Consider the following 26,487-nt stretch of genomic DNA (forward strand, 5'->3'; position numbering starts at 1 on the left):
AAATTTGAAAAGCAAGGGATTTTTAAACCATCTGTAATTTTACTACAATAACAGAACAAATTTGGTGTATTATCTCCATGTCTTTTGCTAATTTTTATTTTGTTTTGTTTACTGTGTGTATTCAAGATTCCACTTAGAATTATAGTGTATGTTCAATTTTGTATTGTGTATTTTTCACTTAGCCATGTATCATAAAGTTTGCATAATTATAATTCTGAGGAGCCATATAATTTTCCATGGGATGATAGACCATAATTTGTTTCCTTCTTCTATCACAGGGTTGTTTCCACTTTTTCACCTTAATAAATAAAAACACAGTGAAATCTATCTTTATGTATAAGGATTTTTTCTTTTGTAAATTATTTCCTTAGCAGAGAAGATTTCCAGATGTAGAACTATCAGATTAATATGGATATGTAAGTACATTAAAACATGACTGCATAAACACAGTCCCAAATTAACATGTAAATAAGAAAAAGAATAAGAAAATAACTTTATCTAAAGACCAATTATATTTGTAGGTTGACAAAGCAGCTACTTAAAAGTGAAAAGTGAAGTTTTCTGTCTATGCACAGACAAGTGGCTTGATTTTATTTCCCATCACATTTTCATTTAATTCAATTACTTTGATAGTGTGAAACTAGGTAAAAAAGAAAAAGTTGAATCTTATAGAAAAAAATTTGTACTAGATGTAGAAAAGTAGATTTACTTCAGCAGAACATAATTTCTCTGCCTTCTTAATTTTAACATACATGTTTGAATGTTCTCTGAATATAATTAAGAAAGTGTGTACATGTATACCAATATTTGACGTCGTGTTTCAAGAAGGTAAATGAGATTGTAAAGTTTTCTTATTACTTATAGAGGTATTGAGGAAAATGATATGTGCATAACTGTTTTCTGTGGTGAGTTGTTATATGGTTACCTGATTTATGCCATAGTCATTTACCAAAGTAATTACCTCAAGAGTCAAGGATAAAAAATATTGGCTTTGGTTAAAGTAAACATTAAAAAATATTGATGTGTGATGTAAATACTGACCAAGGAAACTGCCTGGCTAATGTTACTCAAAATGGCAATCAATCTAAATGATGACTAGAGTTTGAAGTCAATACTAGCTTAAATATGAATAAGGCATACGGCCTTAACCATGGAATTGGAAATCTTGAGGTTTTAGTAACTTTTCTCAATAATATTCTTGCTGATCTGAAATCATATGACCATTTGTGTCTGTTTCATGGTTGAAAGCAATGTTGCAAAATGACTCAGGTTAATGTGGGACACACACACAAAAAAACAATTCTGCTAACTCCCAGGAATTTTGCAAACCAATCCCATTTTTTATTGTTCAGCAGTAGTATTCAAATGATATGCATTGAGCATTGTGGCAGTTCTATAGGTTGCATTTTTTATTTTACTACTTATAGTAAGCAGGGTCTTGGTTGGGGAAAATAAGACTGAAGTCAAAATGTTCTAAGAAAAGTGCATCTGTGAAAGATGATCTTCAGCTAACCTAAATTTAGATAAACCAAAGTTACTGGGAAAAGCTTATCTGGTCTGTGTTTAAAACCAACAACTCCACAAATTATAGCAAAGATGAGCAATGCATATGGCTACCTCCTAGTCCTATTGCGTGGTGATGATCTACATACTTTTAATAGCCTATGGTCACTATGAAAATGGAAGATAGAGAATGATTGGCTAATTTACTCATTTCCTGACAGTTTGAATGAGGAACTCCTTTTCCAGTAGGTCCATAGGGAACCTGCCTTATGCCTGTGTTACAGTGCATCCATATTACCTTATAAGTACTATTTAATGTGTTCACTTCTTCTGTTAGGAGATAAGTTTCTTGGAGGCAGGAAGTTTGATTCATATCTTTGGTATTCAAGGCCTTGTAAAATTTATGGCACATAGTAAGCACTTAACAAATGTTGGTGAATAATCAATTGAATTTGTTTTACTTCCTACTGTGTATTCAGCATTGTGCTAAGGACTGAGTATATCTCTAAGGAGCATATAATCAACACGTAAGTGTGAAAAGTTAACACCATGCAGTAGTTTATCATGGAGCTATAACATAAGATTCTTTGGTTCTAGCACTGAGGAGGACAGCAAGAGGAGTTACATAGATCCAAACTGTGATATTGTGATGGTTAGGTAAATGACAGACGGGCATGACCATACAAGTTAACCCAGAAGTATCAAGGTCTGCTTCCACCATTATTTGATTCTTGTCCAACCCACTTACTCAAGTATAAGCTCCAAGAAGTCAGGGTATACTTGGGCTTTTGTTCACTGTTGTGTTTCTAGGACCTGCAGGAGTACCTGGCATAAAGTAGATAATTAAGCACTTGCTTTGCTCTATATTCTCTGCTGTTTGTGTGACTGGATCTTCTTATCCTCAGGTCTCAGCTCAGGTGTCACCTCTACCAAGATGGCCCCTCAATTGTCCTCTTTTTTATTCTCTGAGACCCTAATTTATTTCCAACCATTATTACCACTTATTTCACTCTACTAGTTGTTTTATCTTGTTCCCACTAGACTTAAGCTACTTGATGGTGGGGACTCTGTTGATCTGTTTTGGTCCTTGTTGCATCCATAGCATGTATCATGGTACCTGGTACCTTTCGCTGGAGAGGTTCTATCCTTACAGAGATCTTTTCTAACCTATCTAAAGTAGCTTCTGTCAACTAATCATCCTGATTTATTTTCTCTTTAGTACTAATCATTTTTCTGAAATGAGCCTGTTTATATACTTATCCTACACTCAAACTGTAAACTCCACAAAGGCAGAGCCTAGAATCAGGTCTACCTGGTTCATTGAGATATCACCAATACTTAGAAGAAGGGCTGACACCAACAAATGTTGAGCATACAAATATTCTTTGAAAAAGTAAAAAAAAAAAAAAAAAAAAAAAAAGGGGAGAGAGAGATTATCTATTACCAGGAAAACAAAACACATATTAGCTTAGAAATGGTGGTGGTAGAAGCAAGATCTAGTTTCAATGAAAAGTAATAACTGGAAATCAGGGTAGTTGTGGTTATAGAGAAGAAACAAACAACAATTATGGGCAAACATCTCCACACAATTTGGTAGTTTCTTTTTGGGCTCGATGAGAGAGACAAAAGAAACAATGGTTAGACCAAGACAGTAATAGATCATTTAGAGCCAGGACAAGCTAACTTCCTACTACTCACCAAGTACACTGGGGAGCATAAAGAACACTGGGAATACACAGAGGCTAGAAAGACCCAAGATTTGGTTCCTACCCTTTCACTTATTAGCTGTAGTGCAGTGGGCAAGTCAGGTACCTTTTCTGAACCCCGGTTCACAATTGCAAAATGGGGAAAATGAAAACCTCCCTTATAGAATTCTTTAAGAAGTAAGATGAGGAAATGTATGTAAACAGCTGAGTTTGGTGCAGAGACTATTTCATTTAGCTCACTGCATGGTGTCCATTGTCATAACTGTTCATCAGTTATAGTGCCTGGCTAGAGGTGTGGCAAGCAGGATATTTAATAATATTAGTAAATGGAAATTTATTTCTTTTCACTGAAATCACTTTAGAGGACATCCCCTTATTTTGGATCATAGCATGAGTAACCTGTTGACCATGGTATAGAATTGTCAGTGAAGGTGTGCTAAATGATAGACCATTGACTTGTAAAAGAAAAGTTTTTAAAAATTGGGAATTCTTATATTTATTCTTTTACAATGTATACGATCAAGGCTCAGGAAGTACAAATGAAGAAATCTTTCACTTACCCTGAGTTAATTAGCATAACTTGCAGGTGAATTTCATTAAAACACCTCAACATTTTTTATATATATGTATTGTTCCCAAAGAAGAGATTTAAAGAATACCCATTTCTGGCTAGGACAATCATGCATCTGTACTAAAAGGCAAATGATATGTGATTAGTTGAAATTTGTAGTCTGTGTGTGTCACTGTCAAAGAGTGGATTTACTGTTTAAAAGAGAAATGCAGTCTTAAAAATACAGGTATCTGAGCTGGAAGTGGGATGGAGTTAAGTCAGCAAGTCACATATCTGGAAAACAATTTGGAAACTTTATTCAGAAAATTAATTTCTGAACATAGTCTATCACCTGAACAGTTTCATAATGATGTTGATTTGCCAACTTCTTCTCTAGTGAGAGGTAATGAATCAAGTCTACTTGGGTTTATATAGGAAAAATAACATATTAATTGATTTATGTGTATATTTGCACATATCCATAAAGCAAAGCCTTTGGCAACTGGCAAATGTAATAATTTCACATTTACCTATGACTCACCAAGTATAATCCAATGCTTGAAGGCAAAATTTTATGTTTTTATGTTTAGTTTTTATGATTTCTTTCATATAGTTTTTCTGTGCATTAAAAGTCAATTTTCAGAACCATAGGCTTAACAATTTTTATGAATAAAAATTTTATGAGATATTATCCTGAGGTAGCATAAAATTATTTTCTGATAAATTTTAACACCTTCCCCAAGTCCACTGTTACCTTGTTTCCACATATGCTCAAGGATATTGCTTGTAACATTTCTAAATATGACACATCTCATTAGAAATCTGATATATTGCACAGAGATGTGAAACTTCAACCTCATAACATTACAATGTACTCATTAGCGTGGGTTACACTGGTATTCTATTTAGGATCAAATATCAAGAAGGGCTTTGAATAAAATTACTCATAATGTTATATTTATGGAAATTATGTCATATTCTACTAATCATAATTATGAACAAGAAGACTAAATCCTGGAAATAAGGGGTTCCAAGTAACAAAGTAACTTGACACAGTTCAACACACAGAACAAGGAAAACTAGAGATAAAATAAAATAGTTTGTGAAATTGCTATGCAAAAATATATATATTATCCTTATAGTTCTCTTTCTTGTGTTTTTGCTCTGCCTCATCACCTACATAGTATAAAATTTTATCACTTAATGATATGTGCAGCCACGATATGTTAGGAGCACAAATCTTACCTTCATACAAGTTCCAAAGGAACATAAAAGTTGTCTTTTTAAGAAGTCTCAAAGTTTGATAGCCATCACTAGTAGGCACTAAATCATCCCCAAATCCATCCTGTTTTCCCATGGAATGATATAGGAGTCTGCCATCAGAGTGCCTAAACATGATGAAAAATATCCTCAGGTGAGAAAACCGAAGTGCAAAGGAGTTGAGGAGAGAGTATTCATTACTAGAAATATTCTAACTTTAGAGCCAAATCCATGCATTGGCAGTAAAAATTCTAAGATGGTCATAAACCATCTAGAGTTAAATGCATATCTCAGCCTGCAAATTTTGCAGGCTTTGTCAATGACTTTCAGGATAAATATAGATCCACTGCCATGCCTTTACTTTGCAATGGAAGTTAGGTAGCAAAATAATTAAGAGAAAATGTTATTTCAAGCTAAGCTGCAACACACATTAAAAGGAAGCTTTTGGGGGGGTACCTGGGGGACTCAGTGGGTTAAGCATCAGGCTCCTGATTTTGGCTCAGTTCATGATCTCATGGTTGTAAAATCAAGCCCAGTGCGTGTTGGGCTCCACACTGGACATGAGCCTGCTTAAGATTCTCTCTCCCTCTCTCTCTGCTCTCTGTCTCTCTCTCAGAAAGAAAGAAAGAGAGATAAAGGGGGAGGGGGAAGGAAGGAAGGGAAAGAGAGAGAGAGAAAGAAGGAAAAAGGAAGAAAAGAAAGAAAGAAAGAAAGGAGAAAGAAAACAGAGAAAGAAAAATAGAAGGAAGGAAGGAAGAAAGAAACTTCATTACAAATGCAAGTTAGCATCAAATAGAATCACATATTGGTATGACAGTTGGCTTTTAGATGGGAAGATAATTGTGACATTAGAACCTGAAGAAAAAGTCATGAAAAAGCTGGATATGCTGTATAGAAATGTCTCTGGAGTCAGACTGACCTAAGTACAAATCTTTCTGGTACCTATTGTGCAGCATTGGGCAAGCTACCTGACTGCTCTCTGAGCCTGAGTTACTTCCATATAAAATGATAAAAAGCCTCCCTACCATATATACTTGCAGGTGATTTACAGTGGATCAGATGGTTGGCATAAAGTAGGTTCATGACAAATACTGGCTTGCTTAGAGTTTGAATAGAGTATGAAAATATAGTTAATCTCCTCAACAGGTATTTTCTTTCTCCTAAATACAGTTCTCAGTTAGGGGGATGTGAGGAAGTATAGTTTAGAGATTACCGATTAAATTTCATCTGGTCTCTTCTTTACCATCCATCTGTTGGGTAACATGGCTGGAGACTTATAGCCTCACTGACTCTCATTGTCTACAACTGTATTTATTACTGCCATTTGATATATTTTGAGAATAGATGCTTTGCATATAGTGGGTGTTGAATAGCTGCTGAATTAGTTGAATATCAGTGTAATCCCATTCTATGGGTGACTTGAATGCGCTATAGAGAACTTCTGCAAAAAATGTAGACTTAACAATCACTCTATCAGTGCTGTGGGGAATTTATATACCTAGCCCACTGTCACCACCTCAGGTTTCTCTGAATGAATAGTGTCAATATAAAGGCAGGCAACTACTAACATGCATGCAAGTCTTCTTTACCCTAGCATGTAAACTTGTTTTCCAAAAGGACCCTGAGGGGGGAGAATATCTCCCCCATAGGTGGCTAACAAGGAAAACAATGTATTTGAGGTTTTTCTTGGCTATTGACCTTTGGACTATCAATAGCTTCATTTTTTTTTTTTTCAATTCACTGAGGGTATAATTCTCAAACAACAAAATGCATTTTATTCTTTCTATCCTACCCTGCCCCTATGTATCTTGTTTTTCTAGTCTTTGCTCTCTTAGTTGAGGGTTGATAATTTGTCTCTAGAGCTCAGAGGATGAACATTCTTGACCTAAAACTCATCGAAGAAAGGCCTGGAAAGTCTGACAGTTCAAATCCATTGCTCTAAAGGTTTTATTTTCTGTTCATGTTATCACTGAGTTGTCCATGGGGGTTAGAGCAGAGACTCTGTGATTGCTCCAGAATCTGAAGTCTTTACTGAAAGGTAAAACAGAAGGAAACCACACTGGGTACAGAGCAGCAAGGATCTGGCTTATTGTCTCTAAAAGCCTGCTGCGTTCAAGACACAATGAACTTAGCCCAGTGTTGCTTTGTTTTGTTTTGTTCTTCAGGAAAACATCTATTTTGACTTTACAGACAGTGATGGTCATAATATTTATCAATTGGCACGGCAGAGGTACTGACCAATCAGAATAAACATCAGCTGTAAACAACCAGAGAATATCCATACTGGTGGACAGATTTTAACATTCATCTTAAAATACGAAAAGGGAATCTTAGGGTGTCAGAGTCCCCTATTCTACCAAAATTCAATTTACCTTATACTAAAAAAAATTTCTTTGAAATTAGTACAATTATAGTTTCTCACCAGTTACTGATTCTTTATCCTTTCCCACTAATAAAATCTCCTCATAAGAGTTCTGTATTATTGCCTCTACTTCTCATCTCCTATTTTCCTTTGAACAGACTCCACTCAGGCTTCTGTCCACAATATCATCTTCCTCTGGAGCTCAGAGACCTTATCAAGATTAACTACCCTCATATTGTCAAGTACTATATTTAATTTTCAGTCTTCCTACTCAGTTTTTTTTTGGTGCATAGTTAATCACTACTTCCTTCTTGAAACACTTTTTCCACCTGACTTCTAGGATGCCACTTTCTCCTGTTTTTCTTGTAATGTATGCCATTCCTTGTTGGTTTTCTTTCCTGGCCTCTCCTCTCCTAACTTCTAAATGTTGGAGTGCCTCAATGCTCAGTCCTTGGTAAGTCTCCTCTTTTCCTGTCCTTTCAGATGATTTTATTCAGTTCTAAGGCTTTAGGTCAATCCATGCACGGGTGACTCCACATCTGTATCTCCAGCTTTTGCCTCTCCCCTAAGCCTCCCAACTACCTACACACTACCTCCATTTGGATGTCTAATTTTTCACATTCTGAAAAAAATCTCTGGGTTTCTTATCCACTTCCCTACCTTCTACAAGTGTATTGGTTCCTCCATCTTTCCTTACCCAGTTAATGCTACTGGTTGTTTTAGCAACTGGTAAGTTCAGAAGTTCAGTTGGTAATAGCTTTAAAATACATGTCGATCTGAATACCTGACCACCCATGTTTCCCACCACCATCTCACAGCTAAACTATTGCAGCAGGCTCTAACTGGTCTTTACTCCTCCTACAGCCAGCACCACTCGGACTCTTACAACCATTCTACCCTTGCTGTTTCTTGAGCACACCCATCTCATTCCCTCCTCAGGGTCTTTGCATCCTCCTCCTAGCTGATCTGCTTCTCCTCCACAACTTTACAGGGCTTGCTCTTTCCTACCAGTCAGTACTGCATACAAAGTTCACCCTCGAAGAAGCTTTCTTCTGATTAACTAAACTAACGCCCACCCCTAACTCACTACTCTTCATCCCCTAACCCTGCTAGATTTCCTTCAGAGTATTTATCAATCTTTGACACCATATTATAATGCTATTTGCTGATTGACTGGTCTTCTGACCAGAATATATGCTCTACAAGACACTCCTGAAAGAAGTGATAATCATAGAAATGAACACATTGCAAGAAATCCTACAGGTTTTATCTTAACCACCCATCTGATATTTAGATCAACTTCATACTCTCTCTTGTATCTGTGAAGTGAATATTTTTATATTGAATTACATTTACCCACTGATCTCCACTATTATCATTTTTTCAGACATAAAAATTACCTGAATATTAAATAAAAATTTTAGGGGCGCCTGGGTGGCTCAGTCAGTTAAGCGGCCGACTTCAGCTCAGGTCATGATCTCGCGGTCCGTGAGTTCGAGCCCCGCGTCGAGCTCTGTGCTGACAGCTCAGAGCCTGGAGCCTGTTTCAGATTCTGTGTCTCCCTCTCTCTGACCCTCCCTCATTCATTCTCTGTCTCAAAAATAAACGTTAAAAAAAATTTTAAATAAAAATTTTACCAAGGACAATAATATCTATTCTTTTGAAAGTATGCAAATTAATTTTTCTATATAGCCCATAGAAGAAATTAGTCATTCAGACAATTGAATGTGACCACTGCTGGCAGCATGCACAGAGCCAGAACAGATACTGGAGCAGTGACATTTCGTACCAAATGTGCAAATACGATAAAGCGCAGAGTAAGCAAAGGGCTATGTGCTGTTGAACTGCAGCCAGTGTCTGACAAACATAAAAATGTGTTGTCTGAGGACCTCCTTCCACTAGATTTCACTCTTTCCTTACAAGGGAAAGACTAATTATTAGGAGCTCTCATTTAAGTAAAAACTATGCCAATTTATTAGGTAGTTAATAGTCATTCTTCTTACGAAGTGCAAAGTAAGTTGTTTGATAACTGATGGATAATTTTATTGAAAAGGACATTATTGAGTTATAAGAATGTATTTCTTTAGACTTTGCACTAACTGGGCCACCCACGTGGCTCAGTTGGGTAAGCGTCTGACTTTGGCTCAGGTCATGATCTCGTGGTTTGTGAGTTGGAGCCCTGCGTCGGGCTCTGTGCTGACAGCTCAGAGCCTGGAGCCTGCTTCAGATTCTGTCTCCTTCTCTCTGCCTTCTCCCCCACTTTCTCTCTCTCTCTCTCTCTCTCAATAAACAGTAAAAAAAATTAGACTTTGCACTAACTTTAGTTATCAGCAACATGTCATAGGCAATGGTTTGTTTCCTCCCATCCCCCCGCAGAGGAGTCTCTCAGATGTCAAGTACTCTTTCTTGTGTACCAGTGAACTGTATCACCCCAGTGAGGGGTATTGATTTCCCATTATTCCTAGGTGCCACATGATGCATTTCTATTAGTTGTAAACACTTACAGGACTGACTTTTATTTTGTCCTTCATCACATCAGTCTGCCAAAGCAGGACATCTGTTAATGAGGCCCAGTGCATTTCATCAGACACTCTTCCATCTTGGTGCCTAAGGGAATGATGTTTTCGAGGTGTGTAGATATAAAAAAGCTTTTAAAAAACCAACTTCTCTTTTGCCAGAACCTCATGGTAGGGTCTTTAAAAAGTAACAAAAAACTGTACTTACTTTTCAAATCTACTCTGGGCTTGACTTATTATTGGCTTTTTCTACAGGCATTTAACCATTGCTTATATCTCATTGATATATGTTGGCTTCAAAATTAGCCTGGAAAATTCTTACTGGCTTTTGCAAGTAAGAAAAATTATCGATGAAGAAATATATTAAGTAACATTACAAAATAGGCCCTTGGGATAAATTAGATTGTTTGGACCATGATTTGAGAGTTAACTGGTATCTTAGAATATACAAAAACACACGAACGAGTCACATTCTTTGAACATTTTAAGTAAGGCTTTACAGCTGGACTTGGGATTTGTTTTAGCAATGAATGAGATCTGCCATCTCTACTACTTGTTGACAAAGCCTACTTCTACTGAAAAGCCATGATTTTTCCCTAAAGATTTAAAATCTTTTAAAATAGATAATGTGCCTCCTGAGAGAAAACTTCAAAATATTATAGAATGCATTTGCCCTTGAGGGGGAAAAATAGTGAATATTAAAGGAAGATGAAAGAACAACATGTAAGAAGAAGGTGTTTGTCAAAGGACATCTGAATAACTTCCTGCTATCTCTTTTGTACATCACTCACAATTACTATCTCTCTTTTGTACATCACTCTCAATTACTGCAGGGTATCTCTGATGGATAGCCTTGCCTTGGCGGTCTTCCTGCCATCACCTACTGTGGGAAATGATCCTCCCCTTTTATTTAATCACATGTTGGTTTACATTCTCTTTTTTGTTCTCTGACTAGATTGGACATGTATCATGAATTTCTTTACATTCACTAATTGTAAATCTGGCAACTAAAAGGGTGTCTTGGATCATCCCAACAGGCATTTTTAGTAACTCCCCAAACATTAACTCATCTCACAATATTTACACTTGACCACTTTCTTTCTCTAGTTATCTGCCATCTCCTTTCCTCTGTGATCTTTGGCAAATGGTTTAATCTTTGGGTTATGCTCTATATGACTCCAGTATACCTAGTTTATGGGGGCGGGGGGGGGGGGAACAACCAATTTTTTTTTCATAATGAGCCTCAGATTTATTTGTAATATCATTTTAGAAAGACAAGTATGTGTTGCATTGCCTCTGTTTACCTAAATCCATTCTGTGTTTCCATTTACATGAAACCAACAAGGGATTATTGTATATGTTAAACTTGCAGAGAGTTCCATTCATCAATTTGACAAATATTTGAGTTCTTATTATATGCTGAGCATTCCTTCAAGTATGAGGAATAGACCAGTGAACAAAGCAGCGAAAACTTATGTAAGCTCCCTGGAGCTTACATTCCAATGGGAGAGATAGGCAAGGAACAAACAAATAAGCAAAATCTACTATATGTCAAGGTTTTCAAGGATTTATTCAGCCAAGTGATACCAAGGAAACTTTGCCAATTAAAAGGATAGGGTTGCTGAAAGAAATCAGGCCCTCGAGATTCTTAATAAGAAACAAAAATATCACCCAAAGCATAAGTACAATTCTTCAGGCCACCACAGTTCACTGTTACCTAAAATCCTGTTGCTAGGACACTAGCAACATAGAAAAGCTACTTTATAAGCTGGAGAAATTTTTGGTGAAATGTTCTGATATTCATAGGACTAAATGCGTTTTTGAAATATGAGGAGAAATAGATATTAATGAAGATGAAAAAAAGCATATCTGTATAGTTATCTTTTGAAACCATTTAAAGCTTAATAATCTAATGCCTATAAAGAGGAGATAAATTATTCCACTGAAAAAATGTTGCTAATTTTTATTAACATCTAAGAATTTATTGTCAATTCTTTTTGAAATGGTGATCATTCATAGGTAAATTCTAACCTAATGTCTTAATTTTCTAAAAAATCAAGTGGCCAATATTTGCGCCCCACACGAACACACACATTAAACTTCTGCTCTGATACCATGGCTTTAGTTTTGTGGGGTAGTCAGTGTTATTACATTTTTATCCTCTAACGCTTCTCTAAATAGAAATGAGGTCTCTTCATTTGATTTGGGAAATTGAATGCCAGTTGGGGAATTCAAAACAGTGTTGGTTTCAAGCTTGAGTTCCTCTGCATAGTACCAAGTTCTTTCTCTTGGCCCCAAGGCATGTGTCTCAATGAGAAAACATGAGGGAATGATGAATCCAGCATATCCTGAGACCATTTTGCCTATATACTTAATGTTTCCCTGAAATTCTGTCCAAATGTGGTCCATGAATGAGAGGGCCACATTTGGACAGAATCAGATTTGGATGCATCAGTCCAAATTACATGTCCCAATGTAATTTGGACATCAATGTCCAAATGTGATTTTTATTGCTATAGGCAGAGTAAGCCATAGTATGTAAGAAATAAGATTAGATATATACCATGGCACTGCTCATTTATTTTTATATGGGAAATATGCCCATCGGAATGAGAATTAACTGTTTCTTATATGAAGCAAGATACAAAGATGGAAGTCTGTTCGTCACCATGAACTGATGAGAAGTGGAGGGGCAGGTATGAGCTGATGGGCCTAAATATCTCTTACTTCACTGAACCGTTAATGTGATAGACTTCTGTAGTCATTGTTAGATTTACTAACAGAAAGGAGTAAGGAAGCCTTGAATTACTACTGATAACGTTTCTTGAAGAACAAATTAAATGAGCATTTCATAATATACAGTCACAGTGTCAGCCTATATCTACCATGGTTTTAAACACATTTTGCCTCGTCATTCTCATAACTCCACATTTTCATCTTGTGTCCAAAGTATATGCCTTACGTTTACACGGCAAGAAAGCAAGCCATGATTCTCATAGCATTTATATACAAGCTGTGTATGAAATTGGCTATACATCCAGTTATAATGTCAAACAAATCTCAGTATTTGATGTCAATCACCTGTTAGTCAAATGTCCCAACTTATCAGTGTGATTAGAAGCCAGCTATCCCTGGGACAGGTGCTTAGTGGAGAACTAGTTAGGCATGGTCTTCTTGTTTAAATTTGAGTCAGATAAAAAATGAGACCCCCTTGGGTAGGAGGCAGGGATGCAGTTCAAAGGTTTTCACGGAACGGCTTTTGGTGGGAGACGAGCAGGAGATGACTGTCATCATTGATTCTCCAGTAGAACAGATAGAGCAGGTCAAAATAATCCCAGTTCAGAGTGAAAAACAATAACTGTTATCACTGTTCACAGAGAAAGCATGGCCTGACAGGAGGTATTTATTCTTCGGGCTATGCTCTGCCACAACACAACTACATCATTTTAAGACAAATTTCCTCATCTGTAAAATGGGCTAATAATAGTAAGCTTTCACAATCATTTTGTACATAGGTAAAATATAAATACATAGCCTAGGGTGATGCTAGAACATTGCAAGTGCTTGATAATTAATGCCAAATGCCCACAGATTTCCTCAGCTCTTAGTTACTCATGTGCTAGCTTACCAGCTCCTACCTGCCCAGAAGCAGTGCCTCCCTTCCCCATTGTTAAGTTCTTTCTGGATGTCACAACAGTGTCACCACATTGCACAAGAAACCAAGTTGGTCATGTCCTTCCATCTTCCCCCTGAGGTTGCCTCACATGTTTCTTTGAGAGGCACCTTCCCTACAGCCCTGCTCCCAGTGCCCTCTGGGAGAACACCACTCTGATCAAAGTCCCAGTCACAGACCTCAGGAGGCCAGCACTGTGCAGTGGATGAGAGCAGAAAGGGGTAGACAGCGTTCGACTTTTCTCACCAGGACCTGGAAGCAGCCTATGTGTGATTCTGAAAACAGACCTATCACATTCCTCTGCTTCACTCTCAGGATAAAACTGACCCTGGGATCATGCTGGGAAACCAGCCATGCTTGTTGGCCATTTCCCTGTTGCTTCCTTCTGTCTCCAGCACCGTGCTCATTGCTGTCCCTGCATTATCTCATCCTCCTAAGGAGCCCATGAGGTCGCAATATTTAACCCCTATTTATTTATTTATTTATCTATCTACCTTAAAATTTTTTTAATGTTTATTTACTTAGAGAGAGACAGCAAGCACGGGAGGAGCAGAGAGAAGGAGACACAGAATCTGAAGCCGGTTCCAGGCTGAGCTGTCAGCACAGAGCCTGAGATGGGGCCGGAACCCACAAACCACGAGATCATGACCTGAGCTGAAGTCAGATATTTAACCAACTGAGCCACCCAGGCACCCCTATTTAACCCCAATTTATAAAGAGGCTGAAACCTAAAGAGATTCAGAACACCATCCTCCGTCCTCTTTCACCTACTTAAAGTAGGTATCACCAGCCTCAGATACCTGCTGTCCATTAAGACAAGCCCCACACTTCCTGCAAATTACAGCAACTACTATTATTATTACCATTCCACTCTATGTCAAGTGAGACCAGAATTTACACTGATCCAATCATGAGTCTGGAGAAGTATGTGGGAGTAGGAATTGAAGCACAAAAATTGGACTAGCAAGGAGAGAAGGGAATTCCAAGATTAAGGAAAAGGGTTTTGAAAACCAAGATGGGGTGATTATAAAAAATAATATGGAAGGAGTGACTCTAAAAGAATGTACCATCTCTTTTTTATTAATCCTCTTTTCAAAAACTTTTCTTACATGGCACCGGCTACATCTATCACACATTCCAGGGAACTCCTTGTCCTGATCCCTTCTTTAAAAAAAAACAAACAAAAACAAAGCAAAACAAAAAACCACTAATGCCATCATCCAAATAAGGATCAAGAGTTTCTCTTCTGTTTTGTCCACACTCAATTTCCTTAATTCATCTTCCTCCAAGTGCAGGTGGGAAATAATTGAGAAACTATTTTTTTGGTGAATGAAGCTTTGATCCCATTCTATAAGAAATCTCTTAAGTTTACTTTTTAACTAAACCAATTTCATACCCGGTAGAAAACTTCCATTTCATGGAATAAAAAGCTAAATGAGAACAGTCCAAGAGCACCTTTCAAAAAAGAAGGTACACTAACTATACTTGCCCTATCACTACCAAGAACTATTCTCTTCCTTAAACCAAAAAAAAAAAAAAAAAAAAAAAAAATGAAAACGAGAACTGCTCTATTGATAATGCTTTATGTTGTTTATCCAGGGAAAGGGAAAAATACTCTGGTTATCAGACCCTTTGTGTGTCAAGCATAATTTTTCATGGGAGATGTCAGTTACATTTTAGCAAAGACCAAATTCAATTCCAATACTTTTAGCAAGAGTATTTCAAGTAACAAAAAACGCAAAGTAATATCGATGAAAAATAAAGGAAAATGCAATTTAATAAAGTGCAGTAATTCACAAGTATTACCACCAATCCATTTACACTAATATTTTAGATCAAAATATTCTAAATGATCCAGCTTATGCTTTGGGATTTCCAAATTTTCCAAATTACATGTCTACTTACTGCTGATGTCTGAAAAACAAGGGGAGGTGAGACCAACAAGATATGTGCATACAGACCAATAGAAAAAGATGATGTGGTATCATTTCATTTTTCTTTTTGTGTATTTCTTGTTAGCAGCTTGAAGTGATTCATAGGTCATGAAATTAATAGACATTGAAAACTTTCCTGGCGACCGCCACTCAGAGGCTCCTTTTCTCTGAAGCCTATCCTCCCTTGACCAGAATTCTCAGCCGAAAGGGGAGTGGGATGGACACGGAGGCCACTGTAATGTTCCAGCAACTCTATTATTGGCATATCTGTATGAGCTGAATATATAGCAGTCGTGGAAAGATTTAACTTTTTAAATTAAAATAATGTATTGAAATCTGAAATGCATATTTTTTTCCATTATGTTTTAAGTAATATTTTTAAAAGATACTCACTAAACATAGGACTGATAATTTAGTGGTTATTCAAAGTGAAAATATGTGTATGAATGCCTATGGATCCACCTCAGATGTTCATATTTGAGTCTATTTAGTCTGTTCTTTCTTCACACGCTACCAGTGAACTTCAGTTTGGTGCTCTATCCAAAAACCAAGAGCAGATGAGACACCTAAAAATATCCTCATTTGCATCTGTTTCCCTTCCTTAGGAGAGGGAGGGTCAGCCCTCCTGATTTTGCCTTACAACAAGAAAATAACTAAGATCATTGGGGAATTAATTCATTGTTCATCTCTCCTGCTAGCATGTCAGGCCCTCCATCATCTGCTTCAAATTGATGCTAAATTGCAAGAGAACAGGACAGGAGTCTTTGGCATTTTTCCATTGCATGTAGTAAGTCAACAGAGATGATTAATAAAAGGCCCTTGGATGTGAGTTGAAAAACTTGGTTAAGTGAATTAGATCCTCTTTACTTTGTCCTCTTACACAAAACATAGTCTTAGAGGGTTCATATTTTTAAAAGGTAGGGAAACAAAATATAACAAAATTACCACATATTTATAAAATATGGATCACTTCCTCCCTATAAAAATTTAAGATCAGTTCTCCAGAATGAAAGAGATAAACACGTATAGATGCAAATCAATTCTATATTGGCTTCTTAGTACCACATTAAAGAGAAAATCTGAGGGTGTAAGTTATGACTTAATTTTGATTTTGAATGCATGCAACTACCTAATGTACATAAAATAACCATTACAGATTGAAACATCCAACAGCTTGCTGCATTTAAATGATTTTAAAATAAGTGCTTGTAAAAAGTCAATTTTAGGTGTTTTGCTGCTTAGGAACGAAACAAATCACAAATATGTTTTTATGTTGATTTTCTTTGACAGGACTGGGAATTCCCACATTTTATGGGAGATGTTGATGTAAATCTTCCTGGGTTGCACACTCCTCACATGCAGTTCAAGATTCCTTTCTTCCAGAAGATCTTCAAGGAGGAATATCATATTCACATAACAGGTATGTTGTAACTTTAAACACAATTTGATTGTCTCCTACTTAGAGTAATACTAGCTGCTATAAAAAAGCAAACAGTAACATCTTAGAGGTATGCTTACATATAGTTTTATTTCTCACGTAACAGTGCAAGGTGGTTCCAGGTCACCTGGGGGTTCCAAAGTATCATTCCGGGACTTGGGCTATGAGCGGCTTCAATACTTCCAACTTCAACATCCAGCAGGCAGATGGGAATAAAGAGAATGGAGAAAATGATTAAGAAGGCTTACCTTTTTCTTAATCGCCTTGGCACAGGAAAGAAGCATGTGCCCTCCATTCACATTCCATTGACAGTAGCTCATCAGATGTCCCCACTTACGAGTCAGGGAGGAAATGTGGTCTCTAGCTGAGCAGCCACATCAGTGTCACATCTACTGTTCTAGCATACTATTCCTGGAGAAGGAGGCCGCACTTCTTGGCATGGATATTTAGCTATCTCTGCCAAACTCCATCTACAACTCCCCCTTGGTTTTCTTCATTAGGTTGGTTGCTTTCTCACAACATGCAGCTTGGTATTTTTTTTTTTTTCAGCATTTATACTTTTTACACTTTGGTCCTCATTTCCTGCTGAGACTGGAACAGTGGTAACCCAGAGCACCAGTCAGACCATGTGCCTTTAGGGAGTTTGGCCACTTCTCATTTGACTGACTGACTAAAACCTACTTCTGTGGAAGAGCTTATGTTTCTCTCACGTGAGCCTCTTGCAGATCCTCAAGATTATTTCCTGTGCATATATGCCCTGCTTCCTAAATGGCTCCGATATGATTTATTATATTCTTTCATGACTTCTCAGTCATTCTCGTCTATAAAAGGTCTTCCTGAAGTTACATTTTATACTTTTTTTTTTTAATAACCAGAAGCAGACAGCTGAATGGTCACATATATGATGGCATTAGTTCCCAAGCTGTTCGGTTACACAGAGTGAATGTGTGTGTGTTTCAAGGACAATGGCCTAGGATCCCACACCTGCTAAAAACTGCTGAAGAAATCTGTGCTTACACTACCGTCTGTGCTGCTGAGTAAAAATAGCCTGAGCACAGAACACGTGAACATCTGAGTCCTGCAAAAAACCTTTGCTTCCCAACTTGAGGGCTGGTTTTTGCTTTGAGCATGAGGCGACCTTCCTAAATTGGAGAATGAGCTCATGAATAGGGAAGATGCAGCAGGTTTCTTCTCCTATTCAAAATGAATGAGGCCCATCTATTAAATTCACTGGGTAAATCAATCAATTTGAGTTCAGGTCACATAGTGTGGTTTGAGAGTCCCCACTTAATCTCGACAGCATGCTACCCTCTCGGACTTCTCAAACAGCTAACACACACATGGCATCATCATTTCCCTTTGGGTGGGCTTCTGCCTGGACCATCTGTTCTTGCTATCAGCTCTTGTCCCAGGCCATCATGGCACTAGTATTGTCTCTGAACGAGTATCAGAATCCGTGTCAAAAATATACTTCTGCGGTGCATAATATCAGGTTAAAAAGGGGGAGGGACATTCAGAGGAACTCACTGGTAAGAAAAAAAATCAAGTTATTAAAAATATTTGATTTGGGGCTATTTTGCAGAGCTTTGTCATATATATTTGCTATCATTTTTAGACAGGGACAGGTTCAGGTTTTGTGGTGCCCAAAGCTTACACAATTTGGAATGCTCTATTTAAGAATATAAAAGCAAAGTTACAGCTAAAAATTACATTCGGTGCCTTGGAAGAGGGACATGCATACAGGAAGCCTCAGTGTAATTAGCTTTGAGATAAAGCCTTCCATGCAGTTGAACTAAAATCTTCATTCCACCAAGTATTATTTTCTAGAAACTTAAAAGGAGGAAAGACTGGCAAAGTTCTTATAATGGAGACTGCATGTTTAAAAAAATTTTGGGAGAAGGTAGAAATATGCTGTCATTAAGGCTTTGATGCAGCATTTGCCAAATTATGCTGATAATCATATCACCCAGGAAACTTTATAAATATACACATTGTTGGGCCCACTGCTGATGTTCCAACTCAGTAGGTCTGGGCAAAGGCCAGGAAATGGGACTTTTAAAAAGCTCCCCTAGGTGTGCTGGTCTTTGGGAACTGCTCCTTTGTGATGGAGAAGCCGCAAGTGAAGTCAGATTATTTCCCAGAGACAGGAGACCGGCTGTGCAAATGATTGAGTGCCTGGACCTGCTGGTAAGACCTTTGAGGATTCTGGAGTTTAGATCCAAAATAAAATAGGGTACATGTCGACTTTGGGGTGAAGGGCTCCACCATAAACTAGATAGTTAAAACTAGAAGTTTTTATCACGGATCCAGTTTGTGGTAGGATGATCATGTGCCTCCCCAGATCCGTGATAAAAACTTCTAGGAAAATCATGGCAGGTTTGGAGGCTGAAGAAAGTCTGAACTTTTCCCCTCTTGTTATGTTACTCTCTTTGTTCTGATAATTGCTGAAGATGTTGCTGAGGACACTCTGAAGTAGCAGCTAGTCTCCTGTGAAAGGCCTGTTACTTTATCTTGCTCTGTAAGAAAATGGTTTCTGGGGAAACCTAGATAAAATTTCCAAAGCATGGTACATATTGTGTTTTATATGCTCAATAGTCAGTAGCCTGCAAATGCCCAAGTCAACTGCAAACACTAACTTGATCAGCTCCTCCAGGTTCTGTTTCTTTTGGTAGGGAAACTCAGTGCTTTTCTTGATAAGCAAATAGAGTAGTATCTCTTGGTTATTAAGCATAAAACTCTCTATATCCATCAGTGGTTCTCAAATTTCAGTGTGTGTGAGAATCACGTGGAGAGCTTGTTAAAAAGATCCCTCAGGGGCGCCTGGGTGGCGCAGTCGGTAGGGCGTCCGACTTCAGCCAGGTCACGATCTCGCGGTCTGTGAGTTCGAGCCCCGCGTCGGGCTCTGGGCTGATGGCTCAGAGCCTGGAGCCTGTTTCCGATTCTGTGTCTCCCTCTCTCTCTGCCCCTCCCCCGTTCATGCTCTGTCTCTCTCTGTCCCAAAAATAAATAAACGTTGAAAAAAAAAAAAAAGATCCCTCAGCTGCACACGCAGAGGCCGATGCCTGAGGTAGGAGGTGGAGCCTGGAACTTCAAGCACCTCCAATAATGCCGATGCAGGCTGCCAGAGGACCCCTCTTTGAGAAACGCTGCTGCTGAGAAACACTTGCTACAGTCACAGTTCCTCTCATCTCAGCTTTAATTTATTTTCACATGCAACTCTTAAGATCAAAAGCCAAAGGACAATGAAAATTCCATAGAGTGGGGTGCTAATGAGAAGGGCACAGGATACAGTCCTGGCAGGAGCTGGAAAGTTCAGACCTGGGGTCAAGAAAAGAGGTCCCAAAATAGGCTATGTCGGGAAACACCTGGGTGACCACAGAGGAAGCTAAAGTCAGGGATAGGAAGGGATCCTATGGACCCCCAGACAGCTCCATCTGTTGCATTCTCTGCCTGTGTTTGTTGTGCACTAGAAGAGTCTGTGTGACTCTTTTCTGGGGTTCAGAGATGGTGCCACCATGGCCTCAACTGTCATTTCTTGATGATCTAGAAATAATGTTCAAGGCATGCTGAGAAAATGGAACGTAAAGGTTTGCTGCCTAGACTCCAGCTCTGCCATTGACTGATGGCATGTCCCTTGTCAAGTTCCTTACCTCTTAGAGGCTCACTTTTCTCATCTGTTCAATGGGGACAGTGAGGTACATATCCCATACAGTTGTTGTGAGATTTAAATTAATATGCACAAGGCATTTTAGACACCGTTTGCCATTTGGTAAGCACTCAGTAAACTCTCACTCCTTTTACCTGAAGCTTTTCCTTTCATCCATCCAGAATTCATGTTTCTTGTTTAATTCAAAAACATTAGGTAGCCTGAGAGAGGGCTCTTTTATTATTTATCCACTATTCTGAATGCTCTACTGTTATCCACTGTTCTGAGTCAAGAAGGAGAATGCTAAGAATGGGGAAAAAAATGTCTCCCAATGACGAGCTCTGTATGGAGAGGGTTATCTGACACTGATGAGTTCCCATTGGCATTTTAAAAGCATTTAGGATTTGGGTATTATCTAATCCTGACTCCATGCTAGTTGTCTTCATGCATTTCAGAAATGACTTGAATTGTTGCATCTGTTTAGCTCATCTGGAGCCCCCTTGACAGATGGTTTGCTGCAGTGTGTAGGAGCTTTCATTTCACAAGCTGGGCTGCAGCTTACAAAAATAAATGCTCTCTATCCAAGGGTGTGTTCAAATATTTTTTCTGGGAATTTGGACTTCCATAACAAAGGGGATACGTGGTTAGTGATTAGGTCGCATCGATGCTTTTAGCCCAAGCCCGTTGTTGCTCTCTTAAACATAAATGCTAACTGCAACCATGCCACTATCTCCTCTGGCCTCTTCCCTTTTACCTATAAGGTGAGTGCAAAGACGGATTCAAAATATGAGGTACTAAGTCTCCGGAGGCAAGAGAGGAATGGCCTCTCAATTCGCTCTCGGAAGCTCCTCTGAGTCCTATTAATGCCAATCCCGGTGGAAGCTCTGCCATCTGTCATCCCAGCCAGACAAAGGAAGTGTCCCGTTGGTGGCCATCATCTGAGTGAATTAGGAGGGGGTCGGGGGAAAGGCCAGAAGGAAGGCCTGTGCATCTGTGAGGAGAGAATTCACACTGTTGGCACGATGATGCCCACGGGAACCCTTTCGGCAAAAATGGAAAATGTAGAAGTAAACAAACCTCCATAGCGTCTGTGTTCTATTTCAGTTTCCTGAGCGGTGTGAGGGCACAGGTGCTTTACAATGGCGAGAATGTGGAAGATAATGAATAAAACCCCTCTGTTTCTATTTCCATAGGCACATGATTTCTGGCAAATGAGTTCCCAGAGATTGTTTTTTAAAGAGCTCTCCTGTGTCAGTCAGATCAGGGGAAGTGCTGGGGAGGGCAGGCCAGTGGTTCATCCAGAATATTCTGTCTCACAAAATTAACAAGGGGCTCGTTATAGGGAAATGTGATGCATCCTGTTCACCATGACAGTCTCTAAAGATCATGAATTTATCCAAAGTACACAAGGATCCCTTGCTATTATCTCAGTTGTGAATTTTTCTAAACCTTTCCTGAAGCAGTTTCTATTTTCAACACATTTAGGCAGCTCTAAGAGTTAACTATGTTTACTTCTACATAAAGCAGCAATTCCTTTTATTTGTCCAAAACTCATCTTCTTCAAGGCCAGGGTTGCTTTTTTGCCCATGGCCTGTCAGCCCTTGCTGCCCCTGAGCTAGCCTGCTGTCTCCAAATTGAGATGTCCTGCCTTCATTTATGCATATATGAGGACATCTGTGATAAAACTTACATGCTCCTCAGGAATTGTCTTTACAGCCAGAAGAGAGACTTGAAATATATAATGAATTATATATACTCTTTGAGATATGAATATTTTCTTTTCCCAATTTTCCAGATTATATCTGATTTTAGCAGTATCCCAGAATTTACCAGATCATTGTGACACATGTATTTGATTTGAAAGACTGTAACTTTACTTCTTGTATTTTTCTGCACAAATTATCTCACAGTTTACCTATTGGTTAACAGACATTTTCTGAATTAATATGTGTCTAAAACTAAGCCGGGATCTAGGCAATACAGAAATGAACATGACATAATTCCTAATCTCAAGAGTCTAATAGTCACCTAATTTAGTATAACCCCATGGCGTTTTACTTCTGCTTTTATCATAGCGAATTTCTACCCCTGTCACTGGATTATGTCCTCAAAGGAATAGTCTCCCACTTGGGAGGTGACAAAGACAAGAGGGGCACTTAGAGAAACTATATTCATTTGCTTTTAAGTCTTAAGACCTTACTTTGCTAACTCAAATTAACTCTTATTAATTCATAAATTAGTAAATATCTTCAATTTACTAAATGTTCTCCTCATGGCCCAAGCACTTAATGTGGTTTCCAGATATCCCTAAATTACCTAGGGTGTGAGGGCACAGGTGCTTAAAGGGGTTACTTAAAGAGATGCTAAGTCAGTGAGGCCTGTTATCACTGCTCATGTCTGCAATGGGAGGACATTGATCTGGCCAAGAAGCCTGTTACAGCAAGCTGCTATTTCTTTAATTATCCAAAATTTATCTTTTTCAAGGCCTTGGTTGCTTGTTATCCCATAAAGGATTTTGAAGGCTTTGTGGAGCATGACTATTTCATATATCTGCACTGGATGCCAGAGTCTAGCCCAGTGGTAGCACCCATTTGGAATGAAGGTGCCTATGGCACAGCTCAGTCTCAATGCTAACTGGCAACTTTACTGAGTTAAGAAAAAATTAATATAATTGCATATATGATTAATGCAAGGTTTATTATATAAACCCCTAATCTCAAGAGTCTGTCTAATGGTCATCTAATTTAGTACATATTATATGGTGGAAATATCAGCACTTTACACTATTTTTTCCTTAGTTGAAAAAACATTTTCCCCCAAATTGTCATTTCCTATGCTAAGTGATAGTGATATTTAGTGAAGAATCCTTTTAAAACCAACTAGCCCAGAATTTTGTAATCTCCCACAATGTGAGAAGATAAAATTACCATTATAATATCATTTTTGGCAATCAGTAGGATTCATTAAAGGCACAAAATGCAAGAAAGAGGTAATCCCACCAACACCATGCAGTGATTTCTCATTAAAGGAGACAGTGAGAGATTTCAGCAGAGATTAATAGAAATAATGTATGGATTCTTACCCTCCCTCCTTGGTGATTTACATTATGTTATGTAGTTGAAACAACAGGGGGAAATGCAAAATCTCTCCTATGATTAATGCTGAAATACCAAGGCTCTTGTTATGGTTGACTGTACATTCACAACAACACACTTGGGAAATGGCAAGAGATCACTTATTTTCCTTTTTGTGTCTGATCCCCTTTCCATGTGGGTCATTTCAGGGACTCAGATTTATTTTTTATGGTAAACAGTGTTTCTCAGAATATACATTTTTTTTTTTTTAAGGAAAGCTTTCTCTGCATGAAAATTTGTGGATTCCATCTTTTTTGCTCTAATGGTGAGATTTCCTGGCCCATCATAAAATGTTAAGGTTTAGGTGATGTTTATTTCACAGACTTATCAAAGAGATGTTTAGGGCTGGGGAGAAACCTGTAGGGTCATATAGCTCAGCTCCCTCACTTTATAGACAAGAACAGTGGGGTTGAGCTGTCTTGTGTGAAAATTAAGCTGTTTTGCTTACTGGTTCGCCACATATCACAGGGCAAAAGTAATTTTTTAAAGAGGAGAGAACCATTACAAAAGTAACAAAACACTATGTGGGAAAATAGAAGGACGGATGTTACCAAAAAATGAATATCCTTCCTCTGCGTAAATGCGTAAGTGGACCAGCAGTTAGGTTATGTGGACGGGAGACAAACAAACAAAGTAGAAAAAGCCACTGCTTGTGCATTTTTACCAGCTCCAAGTTTCGGTTGACTGGCTTTGACAGTGGAGGGGGGGGGGATGCTTGGGGGCAGGAGAGGTAGAGACAGTGCTACATCCACAGAAGAAAAGAAACGTGATGTCAGTAGGAAGCCTGCCTCACTCTGTTCTCTCCCTTCTGCACTTCCCCACCCCAACACGGCCACTCAGCTGTGCGGGAGACTTGGAGACAGGTTCCTGTTCTTTAGCCTCAAAATTTTTGTATATAGTTGACCTATCTCTAGACCATTCTCCTGCAAGTTGTAGACAAATTACCAGTTGCTAAGAATTTTCAACATATGAAATATGCTGATTCACAAAGCATGTTTACATGTAACTATACACTTAGTCCTCTTAGATAACGGGTCCAGTTATAGCTGAGTGATTCATGCTGTTTTATCCAAACTGAAACATTTGATCACCTTTAGGATATATCTTTGTTACAAACCCTTACATGCTCTTCTCTCCCTATATCACCAAGATCCTATATTAACTGGATTGAAGATATAAAGGAAGGAAACTGTAGAAAAAATACTCCCCTACATTTCTGGCAAATTTAATAGATTTCAGAGGACTTTCAGATATAAACTTATTTTATCCTCAGAATAATCCTTCGAGATCGTTATGTTGGTATCATTCTCCATTTCACAGAATTAAAAATTGAATAGCTACTAACTAGAAGGATTCGGGGTGGGGGGGAAGGACAGAATCATAGAACTGGAAGTCATCTGGTTCAGTTTCCTCAATTTGAAAATAAAATTATTGAGGCCTGGAGAGGTTAAACAGGTAACCCAAGGTTGTATTATTTTCATATTAGAATGAGATCTTCATCTGCTGATTTCCAGCCTGCAGTTTTTGACTGTGGTTTTCTTTCTCAAGGATCAGGAAAGATGTGTTAGAGCGGGGTGATGATACCCATTAGCTGATGTCAGAAAACACATTTCTAATTTGTTCCTCCTCCGTCCCATCTAAATTTTCAGGCTCCAGATCACATGATAAATAAAATAAAGTGATTCTTTAAAGTTTGGTTGTCAAAGTGACCCAGTGCACCATTCAACTTAGGTGGTGGAACAATAGTGTAGAAAGTGTGGGGGAGAGCTCCTCCTATCCTGAGGGCTTCTTACTAGTTTGGTCAGTGTACAATTTTTATGCTCTGATGTTATCTTTTCCCTTCTTTATTGACATTCTCTGAGCATCTTTTCCCACCAGAAAAGCACCATTCCCCAAGCTCAGTGAGCATCCTTTCTTCTCCCTGATTTTGTGACAGTACTTATCACTGGTTTCTGATACCCTAGATACAGGGCCCACTTTATGAGGGACTGCCCTATTCTTGCATCAATAACAATGACTTAGAGAGAGAGTACAAGTTTCGCCAAGGGACCTTTGTGAGTCAAGGTGATGGTCAGTCATAAAAATTCTTCCTCACCATCAGCATATGTAGTTTACAGCAAGAGAGTAGGTATGAATCCGCTGCAACAGAGAAGCACCCAAAGCCCCTCTCTCAACTTGCTTTCATGGAAGCTACAAACTATTGCCTCATTGATAGTGATGAGAACCTCAGAACTTTTTTTTTAAATGTTATTAAGTGTTATTTTTGAGAGAGAGAGAGGGAGAGGGAGGGAGGGGCAAAGAGAGAGGGAGACACAGAATCCAAAGCAGGCTCCAGGCTCTGAACTGTCAGCATAGAGCCCAACAAGGGGCTCAAACCCATGAACCATGAGATCATGATCTGAGCCGAAGTTGGACATTTAACTGACTGAGCCACCCAGGCGCCCCAAGAACCTCAGAACTTTTTAATTCACTTGCCTCTCATTCCTCTCCTGTTTTCTCTTCCTACAGTTCTCCATTACTTTCTTTCTCTCTCCTCTTTAGTATCACCTGATCTTTTCCTGTATGCTATTCTATTTGCAGCATAAAAAAAACATAAACTAAAGAAATGCAACATTTTCCAGGCTATTCTCTGTCCTTCTTTCCCTTTCAGGACCACATGAATTACTACTTCCTACAAAAATCCTTTCTGCAGAAATTAGCCCTCAGTCTTCATTACATTTTCCCAACATCTTCAGTGTTTACCACTTGTAACACTCAGTTGGTGC

General features: G+C 38.4%; 1 protein-coding gene across 5 annotated transcripts in view; it reads left to right on the forward strand.

Moving 5' to 3' along the window:
• Positions 1–26,487, forward strand: part of TMEM117 (transmembrane protein 117) — a 490,241-nt gene that overhangs the window by 459,967 nt on the left and 3,787 nt on the right. For all 5 annotated transcript variants that reach the window (XM_045466029.1, XM_045466026.1, XM_045466027.1 and 2 more), the window contains one exon: positions 16,795–16,924. In XM_045466029.1, coding sequence (XP_045321985.1) covers positions 16,795–16,924 — 130 coding nt within the window. The remainder of the gene's footprint in view (positions 1–16,794; positions 16,925–26,487) is intronic.

The sequence above is a fragment of the Leopardus geoffroyi genome, chromosome B4 (genome assembly GCF_018350155.1).
Source record: "Leopardus geoffroyi isolate Oge1 chromosome B4, O.geoffroyi_Oge1_pat1.0, whole genome shotgun sequence".
Taxonomy (NCBI): domain Eukaryota; kingdom Metazoa; phylum Chordata; class Mammalia; order Carnivora; family Felidae; genus Leopardus; species Leopardus geoffroyi.